This window comes from Anser anser (assembly GCF_964211835.1).
Source record: "Anser anser genome assembly, chromosome: 12".
NCBI classification, from domain to species: Eukaryota; Metazoa; Chordata; class Aves; order Anseriformes; family Anatidae; genus Anser; species Anser anser.
Window position 1 is genome coordinate 6,214,580 of NC_139733.1, and position 27,296 is coordinate 6,241,875.

At 35.7% G+C, this 27,296-nt stretch overlaps 1 protein-coding gene across 10 annotated transcripts in view; it reads right to left on the bottom strand.

Moving 5' to 3' along the window:
• The window catches only part of ATG7 (autophagy related 7), a 126,026-nt gene that overhangs the window by 75,510 nt on the left and 23,220 nt on the right, over positions 1 to 27,296 (bottom strand). For 6 of the 10 annotated variants that reach the window (XR_014571747.1, XR_014571748.1, XR_014571750.1 and 3 more), the window contains exons 14-18: positions 26,497 to 26,700; positions 26,125 to 26,240; positions 25,317 to 25,392; positions 22,058 to 22,138; positions 6,817 to 6,939 (exon numbers count right to left, since the gene is read on the bottom strand). Coding sequence is in view for 5 of the 10 variants with exons in the window: in XM_083796542.1 (XP_083652668.1) it covers positions 6,817 to 6,939; positions 22,058 to 22,138; positions 25,317 to 25,392; positions 26,125 to 26,240; positions 26,497 to 26,700 (600 nt within the window). In the remaining 5 variants the exon portion in view is untranslated. Of the gene's footprint in view, positions 1 to 6,816; positions 6,940 to 12,579; positions 14,163 to 22,057; positions 22,139 to 25,316; positions 25,393 to 26,124; positions 26,259 to 26,496; positions 26,701 to 27,296 lie in introns of those variants that run through there. The other 4 variants (XR_014571749.1, XR_014571751.1, XM_083796545.1 and 1 more) reach the window with 3 other exon arrangements.

Here is a 27,296-nt window from a genome sequence, read left to right on the forward strand (position 1 = left end):
CAGTCACCTAAGTAGAATGACTGCATGTGGGCCTCTTTGTCCTGAAGGCACAAATATACACTTATTCAAATATATCAAGAAACATGAGTATTTGTACACATCACCTGCTGACACAAGTGAAGTCCCAGGAAGAGCATTCGATTACTATTAATAACAAAACTTGAAGTTATCCACAGAGTTGAGAGGGGAAAGACAGAGAGATCATGTTTTGGTACAAAAAAAGAAGAAATACCCCACAAGTATTTCTAAACTCTTCAAAGAGTTTCCAAACAGCAGCATAAAGTATCAGTATAAATACCATTCTTGGGCCTGTTCAAAGGCTATAAAACTCAGTTTGAACTGTTTCATGTTGATGCGAAAATTTCCTCTCCTTGGCAAAATTCACACAGAAGAAATACCATAGATTCAGCAGAACAGAGTGGTAAAAGACAGACTTATTCAATCTATTCTATGCGTGTAACAGCAAAGCATAATATCCAGAATGCACTGGAAATTTACCTGGATTTTAAAATCCACTGTAAGCAGGACACATTTCCCAGGTGGACACTGTTCAACAGGATTTTTTTAAACAAAAATTTTTACCGTTATTTGAGGATCTGTAAATATTGTTTGATGAATTTAGAAAGCTGATGACACTAATTGACAGGAGAAAACTCAGAACAAACAAACAAAAAACTCTTCTCCTAAAAGAAAGCACATCAATAAAAGATTCCAAGGCAGGTCTGAATCTGTCTAAGTCAGTATCTCATGAAATGAATCAGATTAAAAAGCCCAGGGTCACAGAAAAATTAATTTTGATCTAGCTATTCATAGTATTCCTTGTAGCAAATTTTTATAACATCAAGTAAAATCCAACTCCGAATACTGTTTGGTTAACAGAAACAAAAAAATTAAGTAACGAAGTTACTTATAATATTGCTGAAGTTGGGTTTTTCTGTTTTGTTTGTCTTTTTGCTATTTATACATTATTGTTATTCATAAATTCTTTATATCCATTATATATATTTGAATATATATTCATATATATTTATACATATGTATGTAAAAATATAAACACCTATCAGCATATTAATAAATGTTCTTTTGAACCACCCTGATGGCAGGTGTAAGAACAGGAGTTTGCCTGTTAGTACCTCAGCACCTCTGTTTCCAACCAATTCCAAAAACAAAATACCACAAGACTTTACTGCCAGCCTGCCTGGCTTGTGTTTAATACTGCTGCTCCATCAGGATTGGAGGCAGACCTGTTGTGAAAGGCAACGTTTTGTGCTGCGACCTCTCCAGCTGCAGTGCAGAATGGTGCGGGCATTACAGAAGGGTGCTGGGATGTGAAGGCTCAGCCCCATTACCAGCCACATTACCTATTTGTTGCATAATATAATGCAGAATCGGAAGCAAGCAGGACAGTTTAGAAGCAAAGTACATTGGAAATTGGGAACTTTCTTCCAAATTTTGACAAGCACAAATTTCACTTTGAATACCAACTGCCTACTACTATACAATTAAGCCCTCTTCTCCAAGAAACAGCTGAAAAAATGGTTGGGCACAAGCTTCACTGAGTGTAAAATCAGATGAAAAAAAGTTTTCTGTATTTTCCCCTATCCAAGGAGCTCAATATATTTTACTAGCATTTGCTAGCATTTTATTTTTATTTTTTTACTTACCCTTCTAAGGGGTAGGAGTTCAAATCTGCATAATGCTGCAGTTTGGGATACCAGTGAGCAGAGCAAGGGCATCTTGTCAATGCCAAATGGGGCTCACTCACTGACAGCAAAGCTGATACAGAAACTGTAGGTGCTAATGACCACATGATGAGAGAGAAAAAAGAACCGAAATACAAAATGACTAAGGTAAAATAATACACACATCACAACCTGCTGGCACGAATGTCTGACCTTTACAAGCACAATCCCTTTCATTCAGAAAACTCCGGTTGTGGTTTAATTTCTTCCAGAATCTACGATCCTTTTCAATTCCAAGAGTTCTACCACTTCTTGTGTTTTAATCAGTCATATAATACAGTGAAAATTTTATTAAATGATTTTCTTTCATCCTGACAAAAGCAGAGAGTATAGCACACAAAACAAATCTCCCTAAAGCATCCATGTCATTCAGGACTTGAAATCCAATGTAAGACATTTGTACTTGAGCCACATTAAGAAAAGAGAGAAATTAGGTATCTGTACTTCTGAAAACTGGATGTAGCTGAAAAAGTTTGTAGAGAAATTCAACTACATCAATTTACTGAAGTTAGTGAATTCATGCAAAAATTTCACTTTACCGCTATAAACGCTCCTCCCAGCAAGCCATTCCAATGGGTGCTTCACTCGCTGTGAATCAAGAGTACTTACAGGTGTTAAAGCAAGCACAAGCCTGGTTAATTGGCTTAATTGGGCCTTAAAGAACAATGACAGATATTTCTGAGGAAAAAAGGCAACAAGAAAATGAGTACCCTTAAGAAGTAAGCTTTGCGGAAAATATTTTGAGTGATAATGATTCTTCCACAACTATAGAACAAACATGTCTGTGGGATTTATTAATAAATGTGTCAGTTTTCACTTCCAGAAGTGTGCCACATCAGTAAAAAAATTAATCTCAACAGAGTAGTCAGGTGCACGTGAGAAAAGCTTCAGTTTTAGACAGGACTAAATTCAAAGTGCTCTCCATACCATCGAACTATATACTGCACAGGGTTAGGTCTGGTGCACACAGCAAGCAAACCAGCAGCTTTTAGAGAGGCACTGTGAAATGTAACCACCAGCAGGCAGCCCTGCCAAGCTCTGAACCAAGCTGGCTTTTGTTCTGTCTCCAAACCAACGTCACTGCTTTCTGATTAATAATTCAGGAGATGCATAAGCTTTTTCTACTTTAAGCCCAGATATGAAACTTGACTGCATATTGACCAAAGGTCATGTTAAGAGGTTGAGGTTAGGAGCAAGAAGACAAAGTGATCTGGAAAACAGGAGTGCAATTTTAAAGGGAGCTTGGGTGGCTCCCAAAGTGAACTGCATCCAGTGGAAACAAGGCCTAAGTGCTGATGTGGGAGTTTCCCACAGCTTCTTTTGGCCTTCAAAGCCATGTGTGTCATCAGAGACTCTTGATGAAGCTGTACATAAATATCTAACTGGTATTAAAAAATAAAAAGTGTTCCACAGAACCTAAATTAAAGCCAGATGTGGAAAAAGCAGATGCCTGAAATTTACTGTCATTTCAAGACAGAATAGAAATATTTGCTAATTTTATTATTTACTGGTTAACTTGTCATATTAAGGAAGTCATGCAGAACATTTATAATTTCCTGATGCATCTTATGTTAAAGAAACAGGTGCTCTTAACTAAAAATATTGCGATTAGTATCAAATTTGATCCACAAACTAAATTGGTATTATGATTCCTTCTCATGTTGCACACTGAATCACAATTATATTACTATCAGTCATATACAGGATTTCAACATGCTATCAATAGGTCAACAGCATGGCACTGGGAGAGGAAACTGAACAATAAAATATCTTAAAAAGATATTTAGTAAGTGAAAAGTCTTGCATATGTTCCTGCAAACTGTACTGCTTTAGTCTGGGTGAACGCAGCCTATACTAAGCGCAAAGGGAAAGCACGGCCTCTCTTACAGAACAAGCATGGCAGACCCAGAATCTCTTCTGAGCACCGCAAAACTAGTTCAGTAATTAGCTCATTAAAGCACTTATACAAATCTGACTTCATCAAAGCAGCTAAGCATTTGCTTAGGTGCGTTAAAAAAGAGAGTTTGGCGATTTAACTTCAGATGCAATATACTGAAGCATAAGACCAGCATGACAAAAGCTCCAACTCTTCTGACCACAGCCTGAGAAAAGCATTCAATTAAAAACCTCGATACATTAAGACTGTTCCTTTTAAGAAAAATACGAACATATGGTACATTTCTCTGTCCGATGCAAGTGTATTAGTCTAATGCAAGCAACAAATCATTTGATCGTATCAGTGATTTTATATATTGAATTACAACAAATTATGGCATCACTGGAGTAAATTTACTGTTGGATGACAGGTAACTTTACAAGTTTATTTTCATTCCACTGGAGCAATAGCATTGCTCAAGTTTTACCAGACAGAAAGAAAGTCTTCAGTTATTAGAAGCCATTTTCATGGACTCCAAACCCAAACTTCCTTTACAAAATCCCTTTGAAGAATGAGAGCGCAGAAAGTCAAGTAACTTCTCAACAGAACAACCAAATTTTCTAATCACCAACCTGGGCCATACATGGCTTACGAAACCTCCCTCACTTATGGGTTAAAGAGCACCTACGTCAACTCTTAATACACGTGGTATCTTCTTATCGACAGTTTCTTACTACTTTTGCTGCAATCTTTACAATGTCATGTATCAAGAATATCTTAACACAGTCCTAAATAAATTATGTCTAAATTTTAGAGAACACATTCTGTTAAGAGCAGTTCAGAAGTAGTCAGAAAAGCCATTTGGAAATCTTCCAAATCGGTAATATAAATTGTACCGACTACACTGTATGAGAAAAATGAGCTCAAAATACAAGAGCAATTAATAGAACAGGTACTCTAACCACTCTCTTGTGCATATATTTTTTTTTAAACTGGCCCAGATTATGTACTGAGAGTACAAAACTGCCTCTATTGTGTACGTCACCATCCCTTTCAGCCCGGAACAATCATTATCCACAAGTCACCCAACAGTTTTTCTGTAAGGAAACCTATGTACCTGATATACAACCTGATTTAATGAAACTGAAAACTGGAGGCACTACTGTGAGTAGCATCATTGAAAATAAAGAGATCCATTAAAAAACTATTGCTTTAGCTAATTCTGTATTACAATGGCCTTCTCTTTCCTTTGTGCAAACTCTCTCTCCTAAAGTGGAGGTTTCTTCTCTAAGCAAATATTTTTGTCTGGAATTAACTATTGTAATACACATCTATTTCTGTAAGAACTTGCACACCAGTTAATTTTTAATAACTAGAATTATTATATAATTGTGAAATTAAAAATAGCATTTTACTTGATATATTAAATATATAAAAAAACGTGAAAATATCCTAGGTTTTGAAAAATCAACATTCTATTCAGCAAGACCTTTTTATTCTATCAGAAAAACTGAATTATACTATTATTTTACTATATAGAACTGCACTGTTTTTCCATTTACGAACAATAACTACACTGCATTAACCTCGCCACTGAACTCAAAGATTTTTGGAAGCACACCGATTCCATCCTTTACTATTAAACACTGAACTTTAGGAAGTCGCAATGCACTTGCAGCAGACTACATTTTGTAAAGAGTATCTAAACCTTTACAAATAAACACCCGCATACACTATGAAGATGCAAAACTCAAGAATTAATACCTGCAAAATAACTGATCACTAACTGGGATATATATAACTCTTTTTAACGCTGTCACTAGCAGACTAAAGACTTCTAAGCAGCCTAATAGTCACATATGGCAATCGGAATACAATGACTCTTACTGCTAATGGGTAGCACCTGGTAAAGGGCATTTGTTTTGCTTTGCTGTATCCCTCTCACATACGTACAACTTTTTGGAGGTATCACTACGCTGATTTAAGAGTGCATCAAGTATTTTATGGTTTAATGTCTCCAGTATCTGCTCCAATTATTTTAAAATGTTAAAATATGAAACAGAGAGTCAAGTCTGCATTACCCTCGCAAACCTTATTAGGAAAACCATTGAGCCATTTCCAGCTGCAAAAACAGCTATACCATTTGCACAGGCTACAGTAACTGAATAATCACTTTTTAAAGCCAACTTTGGAAACATCCAAGTGATACTACCATACCATAATAGAATTATGCAGAGGAGCATAGACATTTACAGAGGGAGTAAGGATTACAAATCATTATTAAATGCAACATTAAGACAGATACCTGTTTTTGATGGAACGGATTCAATACCACAACCCTTTATACAGGGTATCTCCCATGAGAACAAAACACACCTCAATTTCATTCCACATTACAACTTTTGTCACTAAATAAATAAAGAGCATTGTTTTCCACATATTATAATCCACAAAGGTGTATAATAATTACAGTTTAGACTGACCTAAAATGATAACTGATTTCCTTACATCACATAATACAAGTAATTTTCTTCTTTAAAAGAAATACTTGAAAATTCAGATATTAAAAAAAAATACAAATAATTTAAGAAAACATCTAATGTACAGTCACATCCAATACCAAAACCTACCTAGGAACCTGTGTAAATGCTGTGGTTGTTAGCCCACACTGGGCTCTGCACTATCAGGGCTATTATCAGCACTTGCATACAGCAGATTAAAGCTGGCCTAGCAATGTGTGCATCAGCTGCAGTTTACACCAACAGTGAAACACACCCTAAAAGACAACAGACAGGAACTCTCCTTCATGTAAATCCAGAATTTTCAAGCAACAACTGTCACTTTCACAAAATGTGGAAATAATAAAATGAATGTTAGTAACAGTGCTACACGTTTCTAACTGGCTGTCAACATGCATCCCATACTGTGCATCACCTGCTCTTAAAAATAACAAAACAAACAAACAAAAAACCCCCTCTCATATCCAACAATATTTCTTATCCTGTAACAATAAGAGGACACCTCCTATCTCACTGTATGGAATATGCACATGGCTCACATAAATCATCCTGTAAATCACAAAGCAATGCTTGAGTCTACCAGTGATTCATTTATTCATATGGTTATACAGCTGAACATAAAACCATGACACCCTTAACTATCACATTTTTCCTTTAACATACAAAGTTGTTTTCTTACCTCGGCAGCCTGTGTCTCCTGATGTAATAAAGTTAGACCCGTCAAGTCTTCTAAGAAGGAATGTGAAGAATTAAAAACTTTAGCTAGGAAATTAAACCCTTCTCGTTCATACTGGTCGAGGACCTGTCAAATAAAATAACAATAAAAAAAAGATTTAAATGACTCATCGTATTTTGGTCACAAAATAAAAGTACAAACTTTCTGAACACTCAGAAAATTAATGTATAGTAAACAGGTAAAGATTATAAAATATGATAATTTCTCCCATCTTGATTTCTAAAAGGTGAAAGGTGGAAGTAAATGGGAAGTGAGGTTTAAGATTTCCTGCCTCAAATGAATTTTTAGGCTTATAACAGAAGAGCTGATAGGGCAACACGAAAAACTTACTTGCAAAGTCCTGAAAGAAGGATTTGAGTTACACAAAACATAGCAAAACACTGCTCCAATGTATCAGTTAAGTGAAAGGTACAGCTCTTGCAAAACAATTCTAAATAAAGCACCAAGTGTTCTTTTATACAGAATACTATTGCAGAGGGCATGGACATATTCTGTATTCTTTCGCAGTATATGTTCCACCTTTATTATTTTAGGAGAGAAGCAGAAAGTTACATGGCTAACGCGTTCCTTAAACTTATCCACTCTTGCTGGACAGACAAGTTCCCTGCAACCACTGAAACTCACTTCCTCCAGAAAAGAAGGAAAAAAAATAAAATAAAAAAAAATCTGGAAGCACTGCAGTTTCATTCTATCACAAGTAGGCAATTCAACGAAGCGAGCTTCGCTCTGAGGCTTAAAAACAAACAGGCAACCCCTGCCCTCCCACTCCCCAAAGAATCCAGTTGCCCTTCTTCAGACAATAAGAAAAAAATTGAGGGAGGTGGCAGGGAGGAAGAAAATTGTTTCAATACGTATTAATCTATGTCAACCAAAATCACAACTTACTCTCAACAATCTCGCTCTTTTCTAATTTAACAACTCCTAAAGGCCTAGGAGAACCTTAAAACTGTGGGGACTTGCACAGCCCGACAGCATTCTCCAGCAAAACACGTCCAGCGAGCTCTTACATTGAGTCCCACAGGAATTCAGGTTTGTCTCGAAAAATTTATAACTAGCTGACAGAACTGCACGTCTACTGGTGAAACAGGCTGGGATCTTCATTTAGATATTCATGCAAAATGTCCACTGAGCAGCAAAATTATCTACTGCACACTTAGGTTTAAAAATATACAAATATGCATGAATATATATACAAATAAGTATACAAGTATGTATGCTTCATATATCTGAAAAAATACAATAAAAACTGCACTTCATGTGCTCTTACTAAATCTGGAGAAATTTTTCCTTACAGTTTAAAGATTCATTTCACCATACATAGTTTTTTTTGTGTGCGTGTATATTTTTGCAATGATCCATACATATAATCAGAAATTTAAAAAGGAAAAAGAAAAAAAAGGACTGAAAAAAAAAGAAAAAACTGCTTAGTTGCATTTCTTAGGGTTGGGCTGTTGTTTTTTTGTTTATTCCCGAGACAAACACAGCAAGACAAATTAGCTAACTGTTCATAATGTAACGCAGAGATTTGGGAAACTACACTATCCTATTCGAGATGTGTCCTCCCAATATTAGCCATTATATATATTGTGAAAGTAACGTGGACGTATATATACACGTTTTAATGACTAGTTTGTGTTCCAAAACTCTGTTAAAACAACCAGATGTGCAGAGGTCTCTTGCATCTGGCTCTTTGTGAAACACTGTATACACACATCAATTTATAAACTTGGATTGCGTTCACAGCCCTGCCTGTACATAATCTGCAAAACTATCAGCATTATCAAATGCGCTGCTGTTACTTTAATTTGTTGGAACCACAATACAGAGCTTATGAGACATCTTTTTAGGGATGTAGGCCAGATTATAGGTCATGGTACGTTAAAACAATACACAGTCTAGTAGCCTTATTTTAAAATATTACAGCATATCAAAGAAATGCAGGGACAACACCACAAAATTGTCTTTTTCCAGAGGTAAAACTAGTGGAAGGTATAGACGCTCTTGGGCTATGCAAATCTTATCAACAGAACAGGCAGCTGAGTGCAACCTCACTACATACAGTTAAATATGTCTAACAAGTAGCCTTTAAATGGAGTAGATTTGTTACTCAGCTAAACATGCCTTGCTCCTCATTTCCAAAGAACTGTGACTCAAGGCTGAAGCGCGGATTTCCAGGTAATGCTTCCTCGGTAAGTTCGTTACTTCAGTCCGCCAGAGGCCCCCGTACAAGCTGCCCTGGTTTATTTCAGAGATGTGCGTAACCTTTCTATGGTCCCGGCTGTAACTGTAAACGAATTCTTACGTACTCGCATCAAGCAGGCTGCATGACTACGCAGACATTTAAAATGTCTAACTTTAGCTTTGGATGAATCATCTGAAAGATTTTTTTTTATTAAATCAAATTGCAATTACCATGTATTGTAAATAACATGGAAGAGAATAGGAAGTCTCCCATTAAGTCTGTTTTAAAATGCATGTTGAGAAAACATTAATTTTAATAAAATAAGACCACAGAACCATGAGTCAAACGTGCATTAGTGTTGGATATAGTGAATTGCATCTTTTTAAATTTATTTTACTTAAAAGAAGTCATGTAGGAATAATACACATTAATATGACCACATTTGGTTTTATGGAAAGATTTGAAAATTTATTTTCTCCTGCTGTAGAAATTCGTTCACGTCACCCTGCTAGACTTTCCATGGCATTATGATAGCAAACGTGGGTTAAGGCAACACTTCTGACTATGGAGAGAGGGGATCTTCAAAACCTAAGCCCATACAGAATATTTTTCTTGTACTAGCACCAAGAGAAAAGAGAAAAACTTTATCAAAAAGCGCACTTGCTGTTACTTATTTCCATAATGGGAACGGTCTGCTAAATAGAAATATCTGTTAACTAGTTTTAAAACAAAAATCGCAGCCACATGGCCCAGAGAATAAAGCCTGTCAGGGACCAGAGAAGAACCTGGCAGCATCACTCAGTTTGCTACCTGAACAGTGGTGGTATCAAAGAAAGCCCACTCTTAACATAGGCAGCAATTGAAACAATATTTTGTCACCTTCGGGGACTTAATGTCCCAAAGGGATAAAATACCATTAATTTGCCGTGATCTAGCCTTTACTATACAAGTTCAATGAAAGCTACCCTTTGATGAATGTAATGTGGCATAGGTTTGTTTGATAGTCACTGAACACACCTCAAAGGGAAAAAAGAATAAGGGAAAATAAAACTCTCATCAAATTCACATGCCAGGAGACCACACAGGCTAACACTACAGGTCAAGGGGAATAAAGCCGGTCTAGACGTCAAACAGACAAAAAAATCCTAGAAAATGTTTCCAGATTTAATCACTGCCTCTGTTGCTGCTGTGTGGAAAGGTAAAATTTCTAAAGGCCCATGGCTGGCAGGAGGTTGCTTTTTTAGTTTCTTACAATTCTCTTTGCTTGGTACCAGTGTGATCATTCTGAATAACGCCCCTTCAAAAGGGCAAATACTTGAGAGAGATTATTATGGATCTCAAGCAAGTGACCAAGTGCTGATGTTAAAAAAAAAAACAAAAAACACACACCACAAGAGCCCTCAGGACTGTTTTTCTGGGAATAAACTTATCAGTCAGAACAAAGACATGTCACTAAGTAACAATTAATTTTCTCTAGCAGAAAAAATTGCAAAGCAGCAGCAAAGAAAACCCAAAGGATATAATTCTTCTGCTGAGCAAGGCTGGCTGGAGTAATACAGATTTATTAAGGAACTTGTATCCTTGTCTCACTTGCAGGTCACTTTTCGGAGCTCAGGAGGAGAATTCGAAAGTAGCGTGCCCTCCCTCTGTCATGTCTGGTATAAATAATGTCAGGAAAATCCAAATTTGAAAACCACAGTTTTCCGATACATTTAAATCTCCTCTCCCATTGATGCTACAGCCTTAGTTCTATTCTTCATTTTACAGAGCAAGGGGTGCCATGATTTTTATAAATACTGTCACTTAAAAATAAAATGTGGATACACATGATGACAACAGGGACAAATTAATGCATTCCTAAAGCCTTTTGTGTACATGATACAAACTGACCCATTTTATCAGCAATCTTTTTATTCTCAGCTTCTTACTAAAGAAAAAAATGAATCTCAGGGTAGGAGAAAGAAATAGAAAGCATGAAGTAAAAGAACATGTTTTGAAATGAGAAACAGATGCACAGCCTTGATATTACATTCTTTTTAATAGCATTCTTCATCAAGAAGTCAGAATTGCTGGGTAGAAAGACATTCAGAAAGGGAATCTAGCTGCAGGATTGCTTTATAGCATAGAAGTTCGTATATGGCCACATAAGAATACAAAAGAAACTTCTAGTCACAACAGCCTGGCCACTCACATTTTATGGCTCATTTCTGTCACAATGTTTTAAAAAAAATTTAAACCTATATTTACATATTATTGTTTGGTCAAGTATTTAGCATGTGGAGAGCTTGAAATAGTAATGTTTAGTTACAAGGAAAAATTTAGGGATTAATATTACCAGATTTACTGTTTACATTAAACAAGGTACATGGATAGCCTACCTCCAAAATAATAGAGGTGCTGTGTTTTACAATCTTCTTAGCTTTAAACACTATCTGCTATATGGTGTTCTGTTAATCTGCTATTATGACAATGAAATCAAGTCATTATAGTGTTATTATATTGTCATCTTTATTGACATTTCAGTGTCATAAAAATCAAGATATTCACTGCCCTACGTAGAAAATTTGCAAAAACCCCAATCTATGTTTGCACACTGCTAGCTGTCTAGTTATCACAGGCACTGAAGAACGAATAGAATACTACTGAGAGTGTTGGCATTTCAGTTTCAACATCTGCTTGTAAAATTAGACACACATGTAAAAGTTGACAGTTAAACTTTTCAAAGCTGAATGTAACTGCTATTAAAACAGGAAGTTCAGTGAGAGACTACAGTGCTGTGAAGAATCCTCAACAGTGGGAAGAGAACACAATGAAGCACGTGAGCCACCAGGAGCTTGGGTCTAGGCAGTTGCACAGGCAGCACTGCTAAACTTTCAAAATTTTATCATGAGAGCCTTAATTATGTTTTCCTTTAAAAAAAACTTGACACCAAGACTCTTACCCTTTCACGAAGTTCTCAATTTTTATCATCATTTAGCCCTTAGAAGTTGTAAAGAGAAACCCAGTAAGGTGTTTGTGATCCATCCTAACAAGATCTAACCTACTAAGGTATTCATTTTCATAGATGGATCACAACAAAACTAAACTTTTCTGAAGATCATATTTTTCAGGAATCCAGATCATGATATTGGAACAGTAAAATCTGACAAGGTTAACACGAACACAAAGATGACTCTAAAGACATAGTTTTTTGGTAATACTCCTTTGAGTATTATTTTAATGTGTGTAATGTGTACAACCCATGCTTGTACATTTGCGCACAATGCAGTTTTAAGATCCAGATCATAAAGCAAAGTTCTGAAGAAGGCTATATTCCAGGTGCAAGATGAAGATGGCTATTCTGAAAAGACTAGAAGGTTATAAACCACAAGGCAAAAATGACATCATTTTTGGCTAATGTTCAAATAATTAAAACACTTTCTGCATGCAGTTTTCCCCACACCTTCCCATAATCACTATTGAAAATGAAATCAATAGAAAACAAGTTTTCAGCACAAAACTGTACTGCAATTAGTTAAAGAGATGGCTGGTTTAATTTAGAGTAGAAATGTAGCATAGATGTGTTTGGTCTGTTGCTATTACCTACACTGAGTTGAATTGCAACTGACAGAAAATAAGAGTATTAGCGTAGTGAAGAATATGCCCTGAAAGGCCCTGATGAGATTATTTTTTTTTTTTTTTGCCTTAGTCATGTTACTTTCTTCTTTTAAAAGATGAAGAGGGAAAGAGTGTTCTTCAAGACGTAAGAGATCTCAAACACTGTCTTTTCCACATGAAGCTCTCAGGAGCTACATGCATTCTGAGCCTTTCTGCAATAACCTTGGCATGTTTTGTATACCATTTTTCCCAAATATGAATTGATAGACTATTACAAATGAACAACTATATTTTTATCTTAGATATTTTATTTTCCTATAATATTTCTTGCAACTATTTGAAACATAATGACACCCTCAGATTACAGCCAGTGTAAGGCCTTTCTACTGGACAGCATTTAAGACATTCCCTGCCTGGAAGCATTAGCAAACAGAAGTGAAAAGAGAGGGGTGGGGAGGAAGAGTAGAAAAACATCTAAATTTTAGAGACTGAGAACTGAGGAACAAAAGAGTTTCTCAAGTAGACAGTATCATTAGCTCATTTGTCCTGACCTGGTTTAATACATAGGTATATCCTTCAGTCACCTAATAGCCACTTCTTGCTTGCGCCACATTTTACATTTGATGGATATTTACAACTTTATTTATCCCCGTTCTGCTTCCTGTCCAAAATTTATGCTGATTAACTCAACAGCAGTTACAACATTTTTTGGCTGCAGTTCATACTAGCATTAGCTACTAACTCACATACAGCAACTGCAGAAAGTCCACCTTTTTCCCTAGTTACATCTGAGGTTACTGATGATTTCTGGAAGAACCACCTATTTGTTATGCATAGGGAGAGACATCTATGGCACAAACCTAAATGTTAATTTTGAGAAAAGATCCAGAAACGCCATTCACTTTCCCCAGACAACACCAAAAGCAAGTGAAACAAGGACACTTCCTCAAGTGACCAAATGGTTCTTCTGACAGAAAAGCAAACTCACTTACATGGAATATTGTTTTGGCTTTCTACAAAAAGAACATTTTATAAAGATTGGAATGGTCCCCACCTTCAATGGGTTGACATAAGCAAACAAAAAGCCAATGCTGACTGTGTAACGCAAATGAAGTTAGCTATTCCAGGTAGCTCTCCCCTGCCAGCAACAGTCCAATAATACGGCCTGATCTGTCAGACACTGAGCACCCAAAACTATCGCTAATTTATGCAAAAGTTGTAGCTGCTCAGTAGCTCCTAAAACTAGATCTCTAACTTAAAAAACCAGTATTTTATCGACTACTAAAGAGTAGAAGATTTTATTATCTGGATGTTCTATAATACATACGCAAAACAGCACTGGAGAAACAATAGCATTTAAACCAAAACCACACATATTTACTGGATTTCATCAGTTTCAGTCATTTTACCATCATTTTTAATTCAATTTCCTTCACTTTTCTCCAGTTTCAAAGAGAACAGAAAAATGTGTCTTGGAAGCACTTCTGCAAAGACACAAATACAGGCAATCCTGTAAAAATGTGAAAAATTGAATAAAGGTTGAACTTTAAACTGTTTAAACATGCCTAAATGGCCACTTGCAAACAGAAGAGCAGTTGACCAATAAAGCGAGGGTGTAAAATTTAAAAAACTTGTTAAATTTGACAATAGAAAATAGGTACAGACATAAACAGCCTCCCATCAAAGTCTAGAATGATAAAAAAAATACAACAGTTAAAACCAAGAAAGCGCTAAAAAATTATCTGGGTAAAGAGGCACCCCTTTGATCTCATGAGCTTGTAATATATAATTCACTAGTATTTCAGTATATTACAATATATACATTTTATAATCATTTAAATGTACGATTATAATGAAACAAGTTCTGTTAGCATACAGGCTAGTGGAAAAATATAATCAAACTCTCCCGTGATCACCCAATTCCAGGAGATGTGTTACAAGACTTGTCCATGGAAGACGAACATGGATTTATGTCTATTCTTTCAGCAAAGCACGTTGCTGAAACTTTTTGGTATGTGGAAATGGAATTGAGGCCCAAATTACAAAGGCACAGTGCTGCACCGTATAAATCTGAAGTATTTCTCTATCAGAATTGTTGATGCAAAAGACCGCGTTGGACAACAAACTTGTATGCCTTAAAATTTTCATCCATGTGATCAAACCTTCACATAACCCTGTCAATTCTTCAAGTTTAGGTATATACCAGAAACTGAACCAACAACTGATAATTAGCACTTTGCATATAACTGATACGAGCAAGTATTTTGTCTCGCTTATTGCACTAAATGTGTCAGCATATTAAAGGACTTTTTAAATAGTCATTAGTACTAACAAATCATAAGAAAACCTTAAGGAAGTAAAAAAAGAAATTACAAACTACTCACATCCAGCAAAATGAACAACTGACCTTTTGAATTTCAGAACGAAACCTACAGAATCTGGTTTTATCTACTTCTACATTTAGCAGTGGTAGAAGGATCAACATCAACACCGTATCAGCATGCTCCCAGTTTTTATCCAGTTTAGTAATATTCAACTTTGTTTTCATCTTATGTAACAGGGTCAGAAACCACGTTTTAACTCCAGGTACTTTAGTTCAGTTTTAGTTTTAGTTCAGTTAGTTCAGTTTTGTTTTTACTGACACCCTGTAACAGTGTCACAGAAAGATGACAAGACAGCATCCAGCTGCCATTAGAATAAATAGTTTAAAACTGTATTACAGACAGTTATTGAACAACATATCAATACCAGAAAATTATGGTGGTGCTCTTTCCTGCTTACTGACAGTCTTTTTTCTTTGTACTGATTGTGATTAAAGTTGAATCAAATTGGAAGAAGAAATGTTGGGAAAAGAACTCCAAGACTTACAGAATTTACTTTAAATACAACAGAAACACAAGCAGTCAGAAACAATTGTTAAAAAATAACAGCAGGTTTCTTCTTTCCCTTAAAAAACAGTATTTTAAAGCTCATTAAAGCTTAAAAATGGGAAACTTCATCTTTATCTTTTGGGTCAGATAAAAAAACTTCTATTTTTAGATGGGAGAGAGAATGCTTTATTAAGTCCACTTACAGCTGCTTAGAATAATATCCTGCATCCATTAAAGATCACTGAAAAATACTGAGACTTTGTTGTTGTTGTTTTAATGTTATTTAACATGAAAACATGGAAGCTAGTCAACACCACGAACTAGTCAGTCATCCCAGCTGCTTCTTGGACCAGGTTCTGGGATTCTCTGCAACATCACTTTATTTCTACTATCTAATGTATTACACTCCTATGTCGGTAAAAATCAACATGCTATTTCACTTAAACATCAGGAACCACTTAAATTCACCATATAAAAAAACATGGAATAACATGATTATTTGTTTTCTTCTCTGAAGGGCAAAAGTGTGTTACTTATTACTAGAAAGGGATTCTTAATCTAGCAGCTCTATTATTCCTAAACCAACAGTAATAACAGTATAATTGCTGATTTTCTGGAGCAGAAGAAAGAGGGAATAAGAGAAGTTTTGGAGAGTTGTACGTTCTTTGTTCCTTTTTCTCCCTTCCTCTTTCCTCCTCCATCTGAAGAAACCTTCATAATCAGAGTTGAAAACTTCCACTGCAAAGAACACAATACTGGAGAGCAGCTCCTAAATACCCCCTGCAGTAAGCCTTAGCTATCTTCTCCCTTGTGCCAAGAAGACAAGACCCCCGACCACAATGATTTGGGGAAGAATGGTGTTTTACATTGTTATTTAAGCATGTTTTCTATGCCACGTTGTATTTAAACTCCCTAAGCTATCTAACGATTGCATCTGCCATCCGGGAAGAAAAACTCTTATGTGATGAAGACAAATGGACTGGCTAGGAAAAAAATAGACAATTATCTTGGGATAGCGGGCTGGGCAATAAAAACTGGTTTTGCTCAGCAAAACATGAAAGATGCAAACCTCCAGTTCTCAACATTTAAACACAGTTGCAAACACCCACACTCAAAACAAATATTTTGACATTACACATACAGCTGCTAGCTTCTGAGATGCTAAGATTTACTTATCCTGAAGTCAGAAGTTTTGAAAATGCATCCTCCTCTCAGTGCTGAGAGCCCTGAATCCAAAACAAGTCCTCACCCATGCGAAAATATTTGGGTGGGTGGTTTAGTCTCAAGACACCAACTGATCTTTAACTTTGTATAAACCATGCCAATTCTTCGTACTTATGAATATGCTAACATAAGCTAAAATGGAAGAATGTCATACTGATTTGTTGTAAAGAGGCACACTAGTTTCCACTCCTTCAGGTAAGTAAATAAACAAATTAGACTCTCCTGTAACCGTTAGATTTTTTTTCTTTTTTTTCTTTTTTTTTTTTAGGAAAGAATAGGAGAGTAAAGTGAGCAAATTGTTTCCAAAAATAAAGATTTTAAAAGACTCTCCAAATAGAGCTTTTAACTTGAAATGTCTCCTCAATTATTATGTACTTACTATGTTTCTTAGTTGAAGAAAACATAAGAAAAACAAATTGATTAAGCAGCTATTTCACAGACATGCTAAATGTTACAGTGAAGACAGCAGAATAGCTAAGAGCAATTGCTCGTTAAAGATTTCCAGCATCACCATGTCTGGGGGAAGGGAGAAGACAACAAGTAAGCCACTGCCAGCAGCAGGATTCATTAAAGTCTTGAACTATCCTTCTTGTGATCTGCCTGAATTTTTAAACAACCAGAATTCTCCTTAGTACCACATGATGTTAGCTCTTAAACATCAATAAACCTACATCCCACAACTCTGAATAATAGGTGCAATACATAAGTCACTTCTAACTCTTACAATCTAGCCATAACAGTGCTAACACATGGGAATCTCAACCTGCTTTCTGAATTTTGTAAATGGTATGATTCAAGAATGTAAATATTGAATGTAAATATTTCCTACCTTTCCCCACAGCTTTATTGTAGAGCTTATGTGCAAGGAGGTTTGTTACACCGAACTACATACACTTCATTAACATTTTTTTTTAATATGACAGAGATAAGGAGCTCTCTCTCAACTCATTAGATTTCAGTGCTTCTCTTTGCAGTTCCATTTTCTAATCCTCATCCATCCTGTCTGTACAGACACTTTAGAACACACCCCCTGATTTCTCACCCTTTCCTCCGTTCACAAAATGTTTAAAGTTAATGTTATTTTTAAGATTTCTGTGGCACTCTTCTCTAAGGAGATAAAATTTGATTACACATTTCCACGGTGATCATTTCTTAGTGTATGATGTTGCATTATTAATAAGCATCACAACTTCTTTCTGTTAGTATGCTTTTCCTTGAGATAATCTACATCATATTTTGTTGATTTTGTAATCAAAAATCATTTTTTTTAAATAAGATTAGGCATTATTTTCAAGAATGTGCAACTTTCTGGCAACCAAAAGTAAAGCCATCCTCATGGTGACAGATTTTGAAAAATAAGTATTTTAATTCTCCTACTGAATTTAAAATAAACATCCACAGATGTAAAGACTGTCTGAAATTTCTTAAGTTATGGGCAAAATAATCCTGATTCCTGCTCCTCCCAGTTACAATGACTTTTTTTGAGGATAAAAAAAGTAATAAACTTCTGAAAGTCACTTCTCAAAAAGCAACTTTTTAAGCTACATTATGAGTAAGAAAAATTACATTTGACTCAGTATGCAGAAAGCATGCCTATATATATTAATGATGCATTAAGCCTGAATGAAGTCTGTCCAATATTAATACAGAGGCTGCACTGTACATACAAGTGTCAAATGCTAACATCTGCAAGTTCAGGAAATAAGTTACAAACAGACTCAGTTACAAAGACAATGTTAGAGTACAGCTATAGAAATAACTACTTTAAAATATTGTTTCAAATTATTTTTTTTAAGTGTTCATTCCTGAAGGACAAGCATTTCTCCCCACTTCCTCCATCATTTCTGCAAGCCATGCAAGATGGCTTTTTCTTTTTTAAGGAAAAAACAACCCTTTTTTTTTTTTCCCGTCCCATGATTTACGTGTCTCTGTTTAACATCAACACAGTACTTGAATTGAGAAATGTCTAGGTTATTACTCAGAAAATCTAAATATGACAGTCTCTTCTCAATGCAGTTAGGGCAAGTATGAAGGGTCTTGCTGAAATCAAAATTAAAATTATCTCAACTGAAAAAAATAATCAGTAAGTTCCTGAATAATGCCAGCTACTGTCATAACTGATCTGAGCCCTTTACAGTGAAAATGCATGCAAAGCAGCTAGCAGATGAGAACAATAAAAGCATTGTTATGTCTACACGATAATAGATTTCAAAACTGAAACACTCGCAAATAATTTATGCAATGCAAGCACTTAGTAAATGTCACAGCAAAAGTGACAGTTTAAACTATTCCTGGGATGTTAAAAAGGGAAAACATCTGCAAGGGCAGGGAAATATCTTGACTGAAAACAGAAACGGTAACAGTGTCCAGAATACCATCCCTGATCCTGGTATCTACCCTTCCATGAAATGCAATGAAACTGGAAAAGCATTTAAAGGCAGAGTCAGTAAAATTCCTCAGTATTTAAAAAGCTATGACTTTAGCAGCTCAATTTTTCAGCATACAGAATAAGAAGTTTAAGAACTTTTAAACTTAAAAAGTAAGTATCTGCTCTTAAAGTTGACAGTGGAGTTGATCCCAACTCAGAACAAATTTAATAAGGGAAGCAAAGAAATATTTTACAGAAAATTGGGATGCATTCCAAAAGATGGATTACAAATCTGAACTCCGGAGGAAATAACATCTGTAAGCTATAGACGAAAACAGAGGGGACACGTTGGTTTGTAGCAATCGTCTTCTCTGACATTAAGCCCTGTGAATCTGTGAGGTCTCCTGGGTCATTCCAGGATGCACAAGGAGGAGCAAGGACAGGAAAAATTTCATTGCCCTCAATAAAATATTAACATTAGCAGCTTTGTATTAAGAAAAATAGATATTTTAACTTATGTTTCAAGGCTTCAGCCAGTTGCCTGCAAGAATCATGACCAGCCTACCTTCATATGGGACTGTAATGCTTCTCACTATTATATTATGAGAAAGTAACCTTATTTTGCTCCCAACAGGGTAAAGGAGCCTCTTAATTAGCACATACTTCATTGATTAAGAAAAACAGTTAATAAAAACAAGTATCTATACCAAGAACTTTGGACTCTCCTCTCCCATTAAAAGAACAAGTTCACCATGGATGAGGGAAGTGCAATAGCAAAGCTTATCTGGCTCCTCACACCTACTACTAAACTGGCTCGTGCAGTGCTGGTAGCCCTGAGAGAGACTTTTTTTCAAGCACACGATTGTGCAGCACCAGAAAAAGACACGGGGAAATTATACGAGGAAAATTTGGCCCAGAATAAAAATAGATTGGTTTCCTGCTGCGACCATCCCAAAATTCCTGAACAATTGCCTGTGGGAAGCTCGTCTGGCACGCAGCCTGTTCAGGACAATTCTGGGTAAGGAATAGCTGGCTGCTAGGACGTCTGGGTTCTTCAGTTTCAGAAACAGAAAAACTAAGTCATGACTGTGAGTCAAAACGAAGTGGAATCTAATCTCTAAACATGCAGATCATTAGCAGCTTCTTCTAAGTCATCCAGCTGCACTGCTACATTTTTTAAGAATTCCTTAGTCATTAGTTTTATATTTGAAGAGTTCAAGTGACAAGAGCTCGAGAATGGGAATGCTGACATAAGAAAAAAGATGAGGTACCAGCAAATTCAATTATATCAGAAAAGCCAGTTCTCTCCTTACTAAAAGTTTGAATTTACAGCAAATGACATAAATGCATTTATAAAAAAGCAACAACAACGTACAGGCTGCAATTAAATTGTAATTGGATTTGTCATTTCAAAGTATTAGCATCAGATTTCCAGATAATACAGGGTGACATACTCTTATGCTAATAAACAGAAAGTTAGCAAAGTAAACAAATGCTGTGTTTCTACTGTAAGGAAATACGTGCACCAATGAAGGAACCTTTTCAGCACAAAAGTAATTTAATACTCAAACCACATGAAAAGCGATCTCTCTGGGAATAGCACAGCTGCTAAAATCCAAGTCAGTTTTTATTAAATCATCAAGTCTGTTTATGTAAAACAGAGCTCTCTTAAAATGACCTCCAAGAGGAAATGATTTGCTAACAAAAAATTGATACCTGCATTTAATTTATCTACATCAATGTATGTTTTCATATATCAATATGTCCCTGAATCAGAAATAAAATGAAAAAAGAAAGCTTATTTTAAAACTTTTATCACTTCTAACTACTGCTGTGCTTTTAGCTATTCAAGAGGGTAGATGCACGTTCCTTTAAAAATAACTGCAGTTTTAAGCTTCATGGTTGAACTTTTGAGGAGAAAATGGACATAAAAAGTCCATCAAAACTTGTCAAATGTACCAGGACAGCCTGGAGAAATAACAGGAATACTGTAAGAGAAGAATTTCTGCAAGACATCTTAAAGTCTCAAAAAATGATAGTCCCTCAAGAGTTTTTGATAGCTATTTGAAACAGGAAGGATAACTGCAGTGGAAACAATGGAAAGAAATTCTTGCAATAAGTCCCTAGGTACATAAAAGTTAACTAAATTAATGGCACTCCCAAGCAGGCCAAATCATGAGTCAAAACTTCTGACTCTTCATATTGAGATATCCCAGTCAAAGCTTCTTAAGCTTGCGCTACACTGCCATAGAAAACTTGCCAGAAAAACTTTAAGGCCACAATACAGGAAAACAATCCAAGACTGAAGAGGAGGCCTCACACAGACACATTAGCAGGCTGCCCTAGTGTTCTGGCAAGACATAGCTCAGATCCTAGCAACAGCTGTAAATCCATTAGGTGACTCAGGACTGTCAACACTAGCATCAAAATGAAAGTTTTTTCAAAAAAGAAATGTTATGGAAGTACTTTTGTTCTTATGTATTCTTTATATATTGTTTTGTACCATAAAACACAAGTTTAGACAACTTCACATATTTGTAACAATATTAACTTCAAGACATTTAAAGAGATACATTTACTCCCTGGACATCAGAAATAATTTCTTAAACAGAAATAGCAATTTTATTTCTTCCTGTAAAGCTAGAAGCATTTAACAGTACATGTGATAAACTTTTCAAAAATGTGTCATCTCTAATCTCTGCTTTCATCCAGCTGTGAGCAAAATGTTTGTGGAGATAGCATGCTGATAGGTTATGCAAAAAAAAAAAAATCGGAAAACAGCTAAAAAGGAGCATGAGGGCAAAAAGAACTTTAGCAAAAATGAGAACACAGATTCCAAGCCCTAAGAAAATGTTAAATACAAAGCAGACCTTGGCATCCCAACACCGACCTAGAGCAAAACATTCTGTATATAGACAAAGTACAGCGAAAACTCAGACTTACTTTGGGGGAACAGGCTGTGCACTTATCAAATGCCAGACTGACCGGCAGAACATTATCAAATCTTGATAAAAACCCACGGATCTGGAAGATGAAAAAATACAACACTTATAATTATAAAAAACATACTTCCAAAAGTTCCTGAATTGGACACATTTGGTATAATGATGAAGAACAGCTATAACTAGGGTAGTAATGGTCTAACACAATGATGGTCACCACCACCAGCTGTACTGAATTTATACAGAACATATTGATGTTTTTCTATATATAATGGTACAACTGTCTGGACACAAGACTGTTTAAACATAGAGGCACAGCACCACCTGCAGTTTGAGTTTATTTTTTACTTGATTTTCCAGTTCCCAAAAAGTCATGGTATAACAAGTTAAACACAATTTAAAAAACACATGTTATAGAGATGGGAAAAAAAATACTGTTGTGCATTCCTAAATTATGCTGTTAATACAATATTACTGATACTTAATTTTAAAATTCTAAACCATAGTTTCTTGTAACAGGGATAGCTCTGCAAACAGCGTGGAACATGGTTTGACTGAATTCTTTGAAACTCTTTGTAATATTGACCATCCTTTTTACTCTGTGCTTTTACAGGTCTGCTACAATACAGAGCGCTCACTAAGAACAGAACTTATGTAGCTCTGCAATACAAGTAATAATGCTTGAATTAACATGGAAGTCTATCATAGAAAACACTTCCAAAGCACACTCTACACATTTAATGCAGTTGCAATGGCACACATCTTGGAAGCCACTAGCAACTTAAATAGCATTAACTCCACGATAATTTTGTAGAAAAACCAAGCCATACACAATGTTAGAATACAAAAATGCAGTCATTCTCAACCAAAAACCACACCCAGGAAAAGAGGAAAACAAGAAAATCAAGTCTTTCTGACACCACATGTTTTGTATTTCTGTCATCTTGGGAACTCCAAGACACTCCCTGGAAATATGTTTGGTTCACTTATGACAGACTAAGACTATGAGTGTACAGAATTTATTAGCCACAAAGGAACAAGTTCTCAATACCGAGGACTGCTAATAAAATAATCATAGAACACCACAAAAAAACACCAGAAAGTACATTAATTCTAGATTCCTAGAGAAAGTAACGTGCTCACTGAATTGATTAGATGGATGACTGCTCAAATAAACCAGCAGTTGTAAAAGGATTAGTTGTCATGGTATTTCAAAAACATGTTTTATTTACAATCTATATCTACTAAACGTGTTAGAATGTCTAACTAGAGAAGACATTCAAGACAGTCACCTCACGAGTGTGAAAACAGATATACAGTTGACAAGTGATAATAAAAAGATATGATCCATCTCAAACATGGACTTTAATCAAATCTCAGAAGTATAGCCCAAAACAGAAAAATAATGCATGTAAAATCACATAGGGGTATTAAAAATGTCAGACAGATCTGACTAGAGTCAAAACGTTCTCATAAGGAAATATATAAAATAACAGATTATTTTTTGAGTAGAAAGAGTAAACTTTCTAAAGTATATGCTAAATACCTTAATATTTCTAGCTTTTCTTTGGAAAAAAATCACTTTTCTTAGATGCTAAGAACAAGTTCAGAACTGTTTTCCAGAGGTTTGGAATAAAGTCATAATTTTGAAACAAAGTCCCTTTGTAAGACAAGACTCAAAAGATTTAACTTTCAAAATTATTGACATTACTTTTAAAAACAAAACACCTCAGTATTATTTCATATCAGAGAAAAGCATCCAGATGATTCCAGAAAACTATGAAAGATTTTAATTATGCTACCTGGAAATTACGACATACAGTTTTCAACTAAGAAAGCAAAATCTTCTTCAAAACTAAATCAGAGGAGATTATCCTGGATCATCAAATGAATGACAGACAGATTTGGCTCTCTTCCTCTTGAGATAGGAGAGCAAAAAGATACTGTAGAAGTTGTCTCAGGTTGGGTCTTGTTGACAACAGCATTAGCATATTAGCTACAAGAGGGTTAACGGAGTAACTTAGTTTATAATAGAGTGCCCTGACTGCAAACAACTTGTCAGTCATTGTGAAAGTTACAAACAAATCAATTAGCACCAAAGCCAGAAACTGTTGATAACTTTCCAGATGAGCAGATTACGGATTATGACCACCAGTGAGGACAGATAGTTGTTACAAGGTACTCTGACAGTATCAGAACAAGCCACTGGAGAACTGGATATTCTCTACCAATGCTGTAGCTGACAGTGTCCACTGTAACAAGCAGAAAAGCTCCATGGGCAGGGGAGAGACACTCTTGAAAGAGAACTGGAGAGATTCCAGAGTTAACAGAGAGAAAAAAAAAAAGATAAAGCCCAGGGAACCCCACTGCAAAACATGATCCATGTGTAAATACTGGTTACTACATAAAATTATAAACAAAATTAGACTAATTTTATGAAGACTCATCTGTGATTACCTGGACATCACAAAAGAAAGCACAGTAGTACCTTTGTTTTTTTCTGAGTTAAGATTCATTCTGAGCACACAAAAAAAAACAAAGAGAATCCGAAGACACCATTTATAAACAAAAAAGAATTATTTATACAACAGATGCATCTGAACAAAGAGATACTCAGATAAGCAATATAAAGCAAGAGGAGCAAAAGACTTTAAATCCCCAGTGATACATCACAGGATATCTGATTAAATGGATAAGATCAACAGGACAGGTTTTTGAAAGACCGTAACAATATACTGGATAGACTTGTCTTTGTTATCTTGAAAACAGTACCTTAAACACTAATTTGTAACTCAAGTTTGGGTTGAGTAGAACATCATAAGGACTGATGTACTGCATCCAAAATTCATGAATATTTTAGAGAACTATAATAGATGTTGGCTGAATTTTACATTATTTTTCAACCTAAGAGCGAATTTAAAAAGAAAATAAGAGCAACTTTGAGATGCTCACAGTCTCAGCTCTGATAGGGAAAAGTCAGAGGTTGTATTATTTAAATGTTGCCTGCTAGGGAATTCCTCTGTCCAAATAAATTCCTGCTAAGTAGGCAGTGTTGGGACAGAAACATTGCCAGGAACACTACTACCTTGGCTTGTATGATGGCTTCTTATTTATTTTTAAACCAAGCACAGAGACTCATTCCTTGTGGGAAAAGAATCAGATCAGCATATAGCGTATTTTATTAAGGAGACAGGCTGTGATATTTGTCTTATATCAGTACCCAGCTTTTAAACGAAAACATTTCCTCACAGATTACTTACCTGATGAGGAACAAGTCCAAGAGAAGTAGGTGGTTCATTCATTCTATCATCACTACTGCTGGCCACAGCATAACCACTGCCAAAAATCCAAGAATGAAAGTCAGAACAAAGACAACATACTGAACAGTAAGTTACAATACATTTCATTACAGGTTGCAGTTTAGAACCTGGAAAGTCTGTTTCGTAGTGGTAACCAGGCTTCAGCAAGAGAATACAGAAATCCTTTTCCAGAACAAGTCTTGGAGATTTGTAACATACTCATATCCAAACCTAGCTCTCCTTCTCTTTCAAAGATTTTTAAAGAGAAAAAACAAGTCTAAATTTCAGGTTAGAGCATTCCAGAGTCATTTCTGAATTAAGCCCACTTAATTTTAGCTAAGATTTTGAAACACTTTGCTTATCTGAAAGCCCTTCGTGTGACAGAATTGATTATGACAGTTCCTCATTACACTAAAACACACTCTTGAGCTAAGGAATGCCAAGATCTAGTACAGGAAACACACTGTTCTTTTGAAGTATTCTCAGTACTTTTCTACTTTTAAGCTCAGGAGGGAAAACTGCCAATCTCCAAAACAAAACAAAAAAATATATAGATTTGATGATTCACTTCTCTTAATACTGTTAAATTACAGTAACACAGCAGATATGGCCTATAAATTACATTAACTTACAGGCAACATCACACATTACAGAACTGCCCTACTTAACGTGTACTTCCTCTTCCTTCTCCCAAAAGATTATATTAAAAAACTCTTATTTCTCAGAGAATATCTCTTAAACGCCACTCCTTGTCTCAGAAATGACTCACCCTTCTGGATGCTGTAAAACAGAAACCATTAATTCCACTGCAAGAGCTCCAGCTATCATTGCTAATCCAGGTCGACTGACTGTGCACTGCTGATCCAATGTCCGATCCCTGGTGGACTACAAAGATAGACAGTTCTAAAAAAAAGAAAAAAGTAACTCAAAAGTAATTAGCTGCTCTACTACACAAAACATCTTTCGTTATGTGCAATTCATTTCATTTCTTTGATGTTCCAAATAAAATATGAACTATTTCTTAATCATCTGTACATCAACATAAAAAGGATCCCTGACGAAATACCATTTCAAGGAAAAGAATTCAATTCACAACAAAAGAGATGCATAATCATCACCATTTGCATAAGGTTCTACTCACATCCCCTGGTGCCACAACATCATTGCAGAAATAGCAACCCAGTTTATAGCCAGGGATATTTGAAAAGAGTGATGATCCCAACAGGTCAGAAGAACCGGAGGCATTGCTGAAACGTGAATCACCAGATTCTTGCTGTTTTGGTTTCTTTAGACCGTGTCTCATAACAACAAATGTGTCAAATCCCAATGCAGCATTGATGACCAGCTATGAACAATAAAGAGAGAACAACAAATTTGAACCGAGCTTTAAAGGGGAGGGGGGAAAAAGGCCTCAAGGTTTTATTCACTGTAAATATCAAAACAAACAAAAATCTGTAGACAGACCACCTCACCACCTATCTATCATCCTAGCCACAAAAACAGCAAACCCCAAACCAGATTCTCTGATATGTGGAAAATTCCAGTTGTAAAGCATTTAAAAAAATGCTAAATTGTTTCAGAAGTCCACAATTAGGGGACAATTTCAGGGCAAGGTGATGCAAATGAATGACTTCCTTTTTTCATTGCACAAACTTATGTACATTTGCAGACAACGCTGGCACAGGAACTCCATAAATGTGTTGTTTTAGTTAACATTTGAAGGCAACTTCACAGTAACATTCAGTGCCTCACTGAAGTTACTGGAGCAGTTATGCACTGAAATGGATCACCATCCATATATCCATATTTGGTCCAACTTTCATACAGCAATTAGTACTGTTATTGGAACATCTTATTTTGGTTCCCGCTTAGAATTTATTCTCCAGTTTGCTGCACATTCTATACCAAACATTGAAACTCTTGAGTGCTACAATATTTCAA